We start from the raw sequence: 13815 nt of genomic DNA on the forward strand, positions 1-13815 counted from the left end.
ATTGAAGGTACCGCGAGAGGATGTGGGTGGCAGAAGATTGGTGCATTTGTGAATCTAGGAGCTTATTACCTTATCGGCCTCCCTTCCGCAAACTTCCTAACTTTTGTCCTCCACTTCGGAGCAAAGGCAAGAAATTTATTTTCTTTTGCTTCGTTGTTCATGTATTGTTTGTTGTTCTAGTCTTGGTGTCATTGGATCCACTTCTTTTGCAGGGCCTGTGGATGGGTATCATAAGTGGGAGTGCTTCACAAGCACTAGTTCTGTTGGTCCTTACCATTTACACATGCAGATTGGGAGCGTCAAGTGATTTATAACTCTGGATGTACAGACCAGTTTATGTGCCTTCGACTTATCGTTGGGGTTCAATCTCACCGTACACTAAGGTGGCGCCCATTAAAAGTGGGGACAATGTCTTGAATAGACAGGTTTCACTAGTGTATACTGGATAGGACCTAGGAGGTTTCATACTTTAGATTTAGGAAATAGCAAACTCTTTGAAGAGAGCAAACCCCTAAGTTAGGCCAACCCATAGGTTAACTAAAGCAATCTTTCTAACTGACCCACTATGAAGAGTTACATGGATCTGGTTTCCATTGACTGATCATGTCTTTGTTGTTTTTCAGGCAAGAAAGGCTAGGGATGGAGTTGCAAACAAGTTTATCCAACGCTACTTTCTCAAGTGAAAGACCATTTGAAGCTTAATAATTTTGCATGCAATGATGCAAAGCAAAATCTCTAACTCGGTCTTCATAGGTTAACCAAAAAAGGCAGAGTTGCTTATTCGAATTTGGTTTCGAAAACTTATCGAGTTTCAAATATTGTAAAAAGCTTGGGTTGTTCATCTTTCAATCAAATATCAAATGAAATTCAGTTGAGCCAATCACAAGCCTTACTCGAGGTGCTCGAGTACTTGATTTTTCTTTCTTCTTCTTCTTTTTTACAGTACAAGCTTAGTGAGTTGAGCAATGCTAGGACCACAACTTTAAAATTGGAACCATTTAATGCATGCGGATCCCTATACATCGGACAGCTCCGAACGCAATTATGTCTGGAGCTGTGTCTCGAAGTTGTGTTCCTAGACTTTTTGTGGTCAATGATTAGTGAGTTTTACAGTTTGAAAATTGTGATCCTAATCTACTGGTAAGTAGTTTTTAACATTTTAAAAACAAAACAAGGAGATTCATACATTATGATCATCCCAAACATCCCAGAATAACATATAATATTTAAGGTTCAGTAAAACTGCAGACAAACCCATGTGCAGCACGTGGCTTCTCATTCTTTTTCCCATACCCAAGCCTCAATCCATTCAACCAACCGATTCAATGAACCAAACAAGACCCCCACAACCTCAAACCACCATCTCCTCCTTTTCCCCTTCAAATCTCCCCCTCACACTCAAATGAGGTTCCTACATTTGAACCTGACCAGATCCAAAGCCAAAACATTCTTCTTCTCCCTCTTGATCTCCTCCTCCATCCTCATCTCCTACATCGGCCGGTCCACCGACTGGTCGTCTGTCGTCATAACATCCCTTGTACAGGTCGCCGGTGCTTTCTTCTTGGTTGCATTGGTAGTCGTGGCCGCACGCGCCACCGTGGTGGCTTGGATCACGGTGCTGGTGCTCCTGGCCTTCGCGGGGAACCGTCGCCGGGTACTTGTTGCTCAGGGGAGGAAAATCACCACTGAAGTTGCTATGTATTTGGTTAAGGTTGTGATCAAAGAAAGGTCTGGTGTGGCTGCCGTTGCTTGTGCCACTGTCATAAGCTTAATGGCCATGAGGTTCCTCAGAAATGCATGGTATATTGGTCCTACAGTTATACTAGACTAGATTGACAAATATAGAGATCTTTTTTTGTTAGTTATTTTCCTTCTCATTTGCTGGGATTTTCCCTTCTTTTTTTTTTTTTGGGTGACTTTTTGGTCCCTCTCTGACTGTCTGTTTTGTGTGAACTGTGGACTATGATGTACTTATATCAGGAAACATAATACTACCATTATTACTACCATTACTCTGGATTGTAAGATTTTGCAGCACATACGTACTTATAGTGTGGTGTTGTTGGTGCTGGATCTGGAGATCCTGTAGAGCGGCATGTTCTACGGGTTTAAAAATGAACTCTTTCAGGAAAAGTTTACTCTTTTTTGGAAGAGTTTGTTTTTAATCCGAACTATTAATTATCGAGATGGATGATCCGGATGCACCCTGCAAATGCACTCCATATGGAGCTGCTTTGCAAGGTTTCCGATTCCGTTGATGTTGCCTGCTGGTAAAGGAAGGGATCCTCTCCAACGGACCTGTCCAAGTCCTTTGTGGGCCCTCCTCAGGGTAATTCCAAAGTCGAAACCATTTATCTGTCCAAGTCCTTTGTGGGCCCTTCTCAAGGTAATTTCGAAGTCGAAATCGTTTATTTTTAAAACTCATTAAGACCATAAATCATTTCAAAAATATTCATTCATCGGATAATGTATTTCAAAATATATTTATGATGCAAAATTGAGAAAATTAAAATTTGAAATACTGGGTCGGAACTTATTCTTTGCAACATAAACGCACTGAGAACATATCAATCATTGCGAACATGGTTTTCTAAGCGACTGCTGGTGAAATCTTCTTCCATTTAGACTCTGTTTGTTTCAACGGAAAATGTTTTATGCTTAAAAATATTTTCCATGTAAAATGATTTTTACAAAAATAAAGTTTTCGTATGTGTTTTTCAATGTTTGGTTGGTAGTTGTAAATACTTTTTGAATACAATTATTTTTACTCCAATCGATTAATGGGAGGGTTTGGAGTAGTTTTTTAATCCATACTCTTCAGTAAAGGATATGGGTGTACATATGAGAGAGAGAGAGAGAGAGAGAGAGAGAGAGAGAGAGAGAGAGAGAGAGAGAGAGAGAGAGAGAACTTATCTCTGATTGGCTTCAGGTGAAGAAAGAGTGAAAGGATCGGAGAGAGGTAATTCATGTAAGGGGGGAGAGGAACGAAATTGGAGAGAGAGGGAGAGGAGTTGTTAACTGCTGGGTTTCAGAGAGGAGATCAACGGAAACGGTAAAATGACTTACGAAGGTTTTGCCGGTAAATCGTTTTACATCAATTGATGGAAAATATACTCATATTTTGTGCAACCAAATACTAAAAAATAGGTAAAAATATTTTATCCAAAAATATTTTACGTTCAAACAAACGAAACCTTAGAATTTTTGGAATTGGTGTTCCTTATCCTTAAAAAGGCCCACATTTGACACTAACAAAATCCTTAAAAACGTCAAATGGGCCTTTTTTTTCCCCTCTATACCTAACTCTCTAACACAATTTTTGGGTCTCATTTTTAACATTTTTTTTAAGAGTCAACTGTGGATGCTAGAGGTTTTTAACCTTTAGCCTTTTGTTTTTAAGCCCAACAACGATGGGAAACCTTTTTCAGGAAGATGGCCCACATAGCCTGATGGATCTTCCATTCACCAAATTGGAGTAGAAAACTGTCCAAAGTTTCAATTAAAATTGACAGCCACATCCAAGTTTTCATCAAAACATTTACAAAAAATCTATTTCGATTCCTGAAATAAAACAGGAAAATGACAACCCATGACGTGTTTTGATAATTAATACCTGCCGAGAATATTTGTTAATACTGAAAATATCCTTAGCAGGTATTAATTATCAAAACACGTCATTGACTATCATTTTTCCAAATAAAATTGGATTTAGTAGAGCTCTCTTTGAGATCTTCAGGAATTATTAAGAGAAACGGTCATTTTGACACTCCAATATTTTTAACGACCACATAATTATTTTTCACGACCTTACATGTGCTGACCAAGGGCGTTGGGACGGCATCACAAGGAGCACTCAATAATTTTTAGCTTCATGACTTTTATCTTGATCGTGTCTCTGTTCTCTTTCGTTTAACAAGTCCACAGATTTCCAATTTTAAATATCCAAAAATATCTAAAACCTAACAGTCAAACTTATCTCGCTGAAGAAAAGGTTGAAGAAGCTTCGGCTAAGCTTCGAGGAGGCATAACATATGTTTGTGGGCTTTTTCCAAACCCACTTTGGTAATCAAATCTTTCCGTGCTTTAGAGTTCTTCTATTACATCCACCATACCAAAAATAAGTTAATTCGATGTTATCCATACATACATGATCGCAAGCATATCTATTATGAGATAATAAGGTTTTGACCAAAGATGTCCCTTTTATTTTTTTTATTCATGATAAATGTATTCAAAAAATATTGATCGATATTTGATCTTAGTGATCAACATATTTTTTACATAGCCTATGTCCTCGACAATAACTATTAAAAATGAAGGTTGCAGGGTGGGACCCCCAAAAATGATATGCAATCTCTAAACGGAGAGGATTCGCTTTCTTTTTCTAATAATGATAATGATTGATTACGTAACATGTTTTTTTTTATATATTTATGTACTCAATATGACCCTCGAGAATTTGTTGAAAGAGATGTTTTTTCTTTAAAAGTTCCGTTACTATACTTCATACTCATATGTATTCAGCCTAATTATACAAGCGTTCGACTACATTTAGCATATATATACTTCTATACATCCCGCTAATAAAGAGTTAGAATTAATTCTAAGAAAATGATATTGGCATTCCAAAAATTGATGCAGGCACTCCAAAAAACAAAGAAAAGTGGTTTTGGAGTTACACTGATTTTGGAGTGCCTGCATCAATTTTGGGAGTGCCAATATCATTTCCCTAATTCTATGCTTCAACATAAAAAGATTTATTGAAGAGTTGGAATCAACGTTTTGAGTATCGTTTCATACTAGTCGGTATGTACATACCGTTTTAGCACAATATCGATACATTAAACTGGCCGGTATCGGTAGATACCAGGTGACTATATATTGGACAATCTCAATTGTATTATATTTTCTTTTTCTTTTTTTCGTTTTTTAGGAGGTAATTCCATAATTAGTAGTTTTGTACTAGAAATTACAGTATATTTTTGTCTCATAATACACGATCTTCATAATTATTGATACCATCACTATTTTTACTATAGATATCTTCATAAATAATCAATGTTTTGAGCTATTTAAGCATACATATAAATATATTTTATTAATCGCGCAAAATCAGAAATGATAACCAAAATTACAACTATAACGATATTTATCGTACCAATAAAAAATGATAATGTTATCGATATAGTATTTAGAAACTTGGATGGAATTAATGCCGTAGTAAATTACTAGAGAAATAAATCCTACCAAAAGAAAAGACTTATAATTTATATTTTTCCTATCCCAAAGAAATTAAAGACACAGTTTTCCATGCACAACTTTTCAAGTAAGAAACTATTAAAAATTAATTGCGGATCAAAAAAAAAAAACTATTAAAAATTAATTGAGGTTAGCTCAATTGATACTTATCCAAAGCAAAGATTGATTATTTATTTTCCCCTCAGAGTTTGTATTTGTTTTGATTTTTATTTTCTTGATGAGCTAAGTAATTATTATGGGTTATTCCTTTGATTCAAGGAAAATAATTTTTACACTCCATTTTTTATGCATATCTTCTTGTAGGTAGGGTTGTAAACGAACCGAATCGAGTCGAATATTAGAATGTTCAGATTCGTTCATTATATTTTTTAGTGAACTCAAGCTCGAGCCGAACTCAAACTGAGCTTGCCTAGGTTTGGATCGAACTTACTGACCCAATAATATCATATATTTATACTCTCATGCAGATCTAAAACTGCAATTAAAATTTTTAGCATGTACATAAATACATTCATATAGACATATAAAATGATAAAAACATATACAAAAGTAAGTTTTTAGTAATTGTAAACGTTTAGACTTGTACAAGTTTTTAAATTTTCACTATGTAACTATCTAAAATTCTCATGATATACATATACTCCAAATTTGGGAGCCTAATAGAGCCGAATACTGCTACATTCATGTTCGGTTCATTTATGAAATTAACGAGCCTAAAATTGATGTTTGGGTTCGGTTCATTTAGTATACGAATCGAATTCGAACGAGTCTTTACCGAGTTGATTCAAATAGTTGGCGAACGGCTCAGTTTATTTACAGCCTTGCTCGTAGGAGACTATCAAAATCGTGAGAGTATGGAATTCTTCCGGTAAAAGATAAGAAAAGGAGTCCATGCAAAATAAAGGAGTGTGAAAATCATTGCCCGAAAAGCGGGTCTGATCTTTCCTATTCCAAAAACTCTTGTGTCTCTGTGCCGAAGGATATTCCAACTATTGGATTATGTGATTTTTTTATCCATTGGCACAAGTTTTTTGGCACAGAACATCCTGCCTCCCGCCGGAGATCCACGGGTTTGACTTGAACTCGGGCAAGACCCGCGACCTTTTGTTTCCTTCGTCCAGTTCGTGGGTTAATTTCACTGACCTCCCCTCTGGTTTCTGACATATTCAAGAACCTCCCTTGACGTTTCTGAAATATCATTGACCTCCCCTACTTTTGAAAATATTATCCCGATTCCCCCAGTCCATCACTGTAGTTTAAACGATGTTAGTTTTTAGGAGTAAAAGACTTGAATACCCTTTTTAATGTTCGTTTTTCACAATAAAAACCGTTTTGAGTGCTTCCCCTTTGACCCTATTTCTGCCCTCGCCGGTGATCGCCGTTTACACCGCCACCCCAATACGAAAGCCTCAAAAAACAACAACTAATTTTTGCACAAAACCCATCCAGTTCAAGGTTTTTTTTTTTCTTTTAATTACCAATTTCACACCTCAATTACAGAAAGTAATGAAACAAATCACGGTATTGGTTGATCGGGATGGTTTTCGGTATTCCGAATTTATTTCTCTGATTTTTGTGAACTTTTCTTTCCAATTTTCACAATGGAGGCACATCACTTGACAAAAAACAAACCCTCCTCCATCTACCACTAAAGACCCAACAAAAATGGACGAAACCTCCACTTTTTATTTTTGATCGGCAAGACAATCCTCCATTTTTTTGGGTCGGATTCACCACAACATAGCTTCCATGGTGATATGTCGGGGTGCATGGGCGATTTCTTTGGAAAAATAGCGTACACAAAAATTCCCCTCTATTTCTCTCTTAAGCACCAATTCTTTCCCACTTTACATAGTGATGTTTGGCGTGGGTGAGCTTTTGGTTTTTGGAGTCGTCGGCCGCGATGGGTGGGGTTGGTAGCATGGGCGACTATTATGGGTGTTTGGGAGCGTACTTTTTAGCTTTTTGAATTATGGACAGAATGTATTTTGAGATCGACAGAGTATTTGAATGATATGTATATGATGCATTTTATAACAAGAGTAGTATTTGGAAGATATGTGATGAAAATGAATTATAACTTAGTTTTTGGGAGATATGCAACAGGAGTAGTGTTTGGAAGATATGTGATGAAAATGCATTTTCTCGTGTTATTTACCTTGCGTAATTTGTTGTTTAGCTTTTTTTCATAGTTTTTTGGATTAATATATAATTTGTCTCGATGAGAGGAATTTAAAAAAGAATAACTATGTAGGCCGAAATTTAAAAAAAAATAGATAGGACAATACTAAAGAAAAAAATACCGACTATTTCAATCATTTTTGTATTTCGTATTTTTTTTGCTTTTGGTCAAAAAATTTTACTTTGTAAACTCATTTCATTGAGATGAATGATAAATCCAAAAAATAACGTGTATCTAAAATGAAATTCAGAAAAGACAAAAAATACCAAAATAGGAATGAGTCATTAATTAAACTGGTATGGTTAGCATATTTGTGCTTGTGAAGACAAATATAGCAAACTAAAGTTGGAGAGAATGGTTTATAATCCTATAACTTATAACTGGTTTTCTTAATGGTAACAAGAGGTGATGAGGGATCTCTGTTTACAAGGATAATTTGTTATTGGAAAGAATTACAAATGCTTTAGGGGTAATATGGGCATCAAAAGGTCAAAAACAGGTGACATCATCAATTCCCATCCATTCAACTAACGGATGTTAGTAGGAGGGGGAATCATGATAATACTTTTAAAAGTAAGGGAGCTCAGTGACATTTCAGAAACCTCAGGGGAGGTTCCTGAAATTGTCAGAAACCACGGGGTGGGTCAGTGAAATTAACCCAGTTAGTTTTCTTTGCAAACAAGAAAACACGTCGACCCAAACAGACCCTTTCAATTCCCCTATCCCATCCACAGCTGTACGTATATATACACCCACACAGCACTGCAGAGAGAGAATCAGAAACGATCGCGGCTCACGGCGACGCCTGGGGTGCGTGAATATCGTTGCGTTAGTTTTCATCTCCAGAAATCATTATCAACCGATCGAAAAAATCGTTCTCAACATTGACCAATTCTTCTTTCGAGGGTTAGGGTTTGGTTTACTGACATGGAATCCACTATAGTGATCAAGGTTCGATTTTTTTCTAGTCCAATCCTTCATCTGTTTATTCAACGTGTTTTTTAGGTTACGATATGAAAAGGATTGTTATTATTTGTGTGTGTGTGTGTTCGTGCGTGTGTGAAATGATTTTTTGTTTTCTTGATATGGATTTTTGGTTTATGAGACGATCGACTGATGTCAATTCTGGGTTGGTTTAAATCCATCTTAGCCTGATAATTATGTCGTGATTTGACTAGAAAGTTGAGGGAATTACCAACGGCAAACAGTCTCCTTAAATTGGTAAAACGGGATCAGTTGTAAACAATTTCGTTAAAAAAAAAAAAACAAGGAAGTGAACATCGAAAAGTCTATCCGAGAGCGAGCAGGGAAAAAGACACACTTTTGACGCGACGGTACTTTACGGCAAAAGTGGTTCCTGCATTTGGGTTTCTCTGTTATCAAGTGTTACAAGCCCCAAATTTGTGATACGGGTTGAGCTTTACTATGATTATTTTTCCTTCTGTGCTATAAATAGTCTCTGGGTTATGACATTTTAGGGCAAGTGGAAATGTAGAGTTTTTTTCCCCGCCATGGTGTAGATCATTAGGCTTTTTTGTCGTGGCAGACTTTTTCACCATCACAATTTTGGGCATTCCTGCTTAGATGTTGCTACATAACTTTGCACTGTAAATCTTAGGCTACGTGTTATGAATGCTTTCTTTCTGGTGTGTAGAGTAAAATGTATCAATGTAGCATTGACTGTATAAACGTACTTATTCTGGTATTTGCGTTAGGAATTTGATAAGATACATTTGGTGAGTTGTGAGCATCTACATTTGAATTCTCTCATTTTACTGGATATATATGGGTAATCTGTTAAGCTATTACCTTCATAAGTTTGTTTTGTAAGAATCGATTGGGTTATGAACAGGCTCATTTACTCGGTTACTTGCTTGTGAAACCTGTGACGTTCTCAATTTACTTCTCTGGTTATGGATGTGATCAGTTGAGATCATCTTGGCAAAAATATGATTCATACACATTGTTTTGGTAGTTATTTTTGCTAACCTATGAATTTATCAACAAATTTTAGTTTTTTAAGCTGTTGTGACAAGATTTGTGTTTGAAATCTGTCGCAATGTGCACTTTCTGCCCCATGCTGCTTAAGATTTGCTGGACAGGGTTTTAATGTTCTATGATTCTTGATTCACTTGCATCAGTAGTAAGAAAAGGAAAATTTAGCAAAAGAAGCTTAGAATGTGAAGTCTTAAGATAGACGTGGCCTTGCTTTTCTTATAGATGGAGCAGTAACTTCCTTAAGATGTAAAGAATAATAGTTATTCCCTTTTGCTTAGGTTGGTGGGGAAGGGTGTAGATTTGAGGGCCATGGTTGTTGCTAGTTGTGGCTACAATTTTGTGGTTACATAGAGAATAAAATCTCTTGTTATAACTTGCATGCTAAATTTCGCCTTCATATCTGTGCATCACCTTTGCATTTTATTGGGGTTTTTTTAATATGATTTAATCATTTGAATCCCTTTTACTATGATCTCAGCTGGTGCTATAGATCCCCTTTATATCATTATTTTTTCTAAACACTTCAGGTTAAGTATGGAGAAACTCTTCGCCGCTTCAATGCACGAGTTAATGAAGTTGGACAACTTGACCTTGACATTGGCGGATTGAGGGGCAAGGTTATTGGGTTCTTCAATTTTGCCCCTGATGCTGATCTTTCACTCACGTACATCGATGAAGATGGTGACGTGGTGACACTTGTTGATGAGGAGGATCTATGTGACGTGGTGAGGCAATCCCTGAATCCTTTGAGGATCACTGTTAAGTTGAAAGCTGAAAGTGGTGGTAGATTTCATGCTAGGTCAAGCGGAAATTCTACTCCTATGAGATCATCACCTAGACTTCAGTATCCATTGCCAAACTTGAATAGCAGTGTTTCTGGATACTTGATACCTGTTCTCGAGCCTCTCCGTGAAACACTCTCTAAGATGGGGGTTGACATGGCCTCTAATGCATCCCCATCTTCAGTGCTCGCAGAAGTTGCTGACTGTTTCTCAAAGATGGGACTATCCCATGCAAATCCTGTTTCCGAGTTCCAGGCTGGCACTGAATCTAGCTCACAGAGTGTGGCTTCAGGAAGCGCAATGGGTGCATCAATGACCAGTAAAAAAGCAGAGACTTCGAGGGATGCTGGGCTCACATCATATGCGTTTCCAAATGCCAAAGTTGAAGAGCCATCCTCCAAAGCCGATCAGAAGGTGGATAGTGTAAAAAGCGTAGGAGGTTTGGGTTCCCTAAATCTCGATGCTGAACTCCCAAGTGATTCTTCCCTCTCTGAATATGTATCTGAAATTCTTGCTCCGGCTGCATCTCACAACAGCGTTGGTGACAACAAGGGATGGTTGAAGAAATTTGTTGATTGTCGTACATTTGAGAAGGCTGTTAACTCAGGATGCGTGGACCCTAAGGCACTCTTTTCTAGCGTCCCTACTTGTGACAATACTAAAGATGTTAAGGAGTCAAGCAAAGGCTGGAATTCCGCCAGTAATGATTCTTTCCCAAGTACTTCTGATACTACGGGGCATTCTGTCATGGGTACTACTGCTAATTTGGGTGGCAGGGTAGATGCCAAAGTGCCTCCAATGAAGCTTGCCAGCAAATGTCCATTTCCTGTAGCATATGATTCAGCGGTGTCATATACCCATAATGATTTGCGTGTGCATCCATTTAAAAGGACCTATACTCATAATGATGGCATGGGCTTTGCATTCCATAGAGGTGTTCAGTGTGATGGCTGTGGTGTTCATCCCATAGTTGGATTCCGCTTTAAGTCCATAGTGTAAGATAAAATATGAAGTATACAAATTTGCAAAATATCTGGTCTTTAGCTGTCAAATAGATTTATGTAACTTTGTATTCTTTTCATGCAGGAAAGAGGACTATGACCTATGCAGCGTCTGCTTCTCATGTATGGGAGTAGCAACTGATTACGTCAGACTTGACCGTCCAGCACCTTCTCAACAGCCGCAGTCTTTCAAGGGGTTGTGTGATCCTGTATGTGGTTTCCCAGCATGTCTATTATGTCTTTTTATTGACCTCTTTCATTTAGATGCTTGTTATACAAGCTTTCATTACCTAATGTTATTTTGCCATATGCAGCAACCCTGGGCGCGTTCTTCCACACTACCAGATAACATGAGAGGTTTTGAGATGAAACCGAGACAACTGAAGTTGGACAGTCGCTTCATTATGGATGTTAATGTCATGGATGGTACTCTTATGGCTCCGTCAACCCTATTCACTAAGATTTGGCGGTTAAGGAACAGTGGAACCATTGTGTGGCCTCAGGGTACAAAATTATCGTGGATCGGTGGAGATAAATTGAGCGCTTCACTCTCCATTGATTTGCAGGTGCTTATTTCGAATTCCTGATTGATTTCATTCATTGCTTGGATATCTTCTTATTTGTCATTAGTCACATCTATTTGTCTTCCTTCTTTGAGGAATTTTGTTGTAATGCTTCTTAAACCATGGTAGATCTCAGCTGATGGTATACCCCTGGAAAATGAGCTTGATATTTCCGCTGATTTTACCGCTCCTGAGCTTCCTGGTCGCTATGTCTCATACTGGAGGATGGCCTCACCATCTGGCCAAAAGTTTGGGCAACGTGTTTGGGTTCTTATCCAGGTCTCTCTTTTCATTACGTATATCTTTCTTTTTTATTTTGTATATTCTAACATCTCTCTGTCCCTTCTTGGTGGAATTATTGCATGTACGTTATGTATCTATTACATTGAAATAATATTGACCCTCTTCTCTGTTAATTTTTCCTCATCTTTGCAGGTTGATACCTCTTTGAAAGACTCGTTTGTGAGCTTTCGGGGTCTGAACTTAAATTTGCCACCTCAAGACAGTGGTATTGCAGACCCCGAAAGTGTAAATGGAAATGTGGAACCCATGATGGTGGAGCCTTTAGTTGATGCACACCCATATAAGAACCAGGAGCTGGATTTCCCCACAAATGATACTTTGCTAGTTGGTAGTGGTAGTGGTGTCTCAAACACTGTTCTTCCAGAGGCTTGTACATCAGTTTCGTTTCCCATCACTCAGATAGCATCAGCAGTGCCTTCTGGGACATATGTGTCATCACCAAGTACAATTGTGCCTAAAACAGTTCAAGGGACTAGTGAAAACAATGATGTTGAGCAGAGCCTCCTTAAGGAACTTGAGGAGATGGGTTTCAAGCAGATTGATCTAAATAAGGAGATTTTGAGGTTGAATGGATATAACTTGGAGCGGTCTTTGGATGATCTCTGTGGTATTGCTGAGTGGAATCCTATCCTTGAGGAGCTGCGGGAGATGGTAAGTTGTTGATTAATGATTTTGAGATTGGAAATGATTTACAAATATAAATTGTGTGGAAACTTAAACTCCAGAGGATAACGTGGCAATTTTTTTTTTTGAAAGTGAGTGTTTTCCTTTACGATAAAATAACACTTCAGAAAAGCCACATAATTTATGAGTTGAAATAGTGAGTGTTTTTCCCGATCTTTGCCGATCTCAACTCGACTACTTTCCGGAACTTCTGTATGATTGGGACATAAAGTGGGTTTTGCGTCAGCACTCCGAGGCCAATAGTTGCTTACTCCTTAGTTCAACACGTAAAAGCATCTCTAGCCTTCACCCTTTTTTACTAACTCTGGAACTCATTATTGGACAAACAAATCTACAACTTATTCGCACTAAAGACTTAAATCTCTACTACTGAGTAAGAACGTCAAGTTCACAACTGTGTTATTAATGAAGCTCTTACTCAAATTAATTCATTTTGAGTTTTTCTTTCATTTGGCTGCTTCATATCACATGGAGCTTTTAGTTAATTGAGTAAATTTGTGGATAAGGGCCAGAGATGCTCCAATAGCACTTAAGCCATGTTTGTCTAGCATTACGCTTTACACATTTGAGATGCACGAGTCTCTCTCTCTCTCTCTCTCTCTCTCTCTCTCTCTCTCTCCAGCATTAGATCTTTTCTTACCATTGGATCACAGTGTTAAAGATTTTCGCTTTGTTGTTTCCAGGGTTTCTGTGATAAAGAAATGAACAAGAAGCTGCTGAAGAAGAACTTTGGAAGCATCAAGCGTGTGGTCATGGACCTCATTACTGGAGAGAAGGCATAGCCTGAGAGTGTCTTATTTATGATCAATATTATATATAGTAGATGGTATATGCTAAATAAAATCAAAGGGTAGCAGAAACTATGAAACGTTTTGGTTTTCTTGTGTTTTTCTGGGTACTTCATCATAGATCACAAAATGGTGAACTTGTGGCTTATGGACCTATATGCATAAAGAGCTTTGTTTATATGTTTAATGCATCAGGTGCTTTGGAGAAGTATGATGATTGAAGTCACTTGTGTCTACTTGTTAGGCATGAGATTG

General features: G+C 37.7%; 2 protein-coding genes across 2 annotated transcripts; both read left to right on the forward strand.

The window, feature by feature from the left end:
* Nucleotides 1-1207: 1207 nt before the first annotated feature.
* LOC131335900 (uncharacterized) lies at nucleotides 1208-2012 on the forward strand. Its single transcript, XM_058371457.1, has one exon. It carries the CDS (start codon nucleotides 1403-1405, stop codon nucleotides 1829-1831), a length of 429 nt encoding a protein of 142 aa, XP_058227440.1. The 5' UTR covers nucleotides 1208-1402; the 3' UTR covers nucleotides 1832-2012.
* A 6132-nt stretch (nucleotides 2013-8144) lies between these two features.
* Nucleotides 8145-13768, forward strand: LOC131335901 (protein JOKA2-like). The gene is made up of 7 exons (XM_058371458.1): nucleotides 8145-8392; nucleotides 9967-11216; nucleotides 11308-11431; nucleotides 11537-11788; nucleotides 11915-12064; nucleotides 12221-12739; nucleotides 13456-13768. Exons 1-7 carry the CDS (start codon nucleotides 8369-8371, stop codon nucleotides 13552-13554), a joined length of 2418 nt encoding a protein of 805 aa, XP_058227441.1. The 5' UTR covers nucleotides 8145-8368; the 3' UTR covers nucleotides 13555-13768.
* Nucleotides 13769-13815: the final 47 nt, after the last annotated feature.

Source organism: Rhododendron vialii, chromosome 8a, assembly GCF_030253575.1.
Source record: "Rhododendron vialii isolate Sample 1 chromosome 8a, ASM3025357v1".
In the NCBI taxonomy this organism is placed as follows: domain Eukaryota; kingdom Viridiplantae; phylum Streptophyta; class Magnoliopsida; order Ericales; family Ericaceae; genus Rhododendron; species Rhododendron vialii.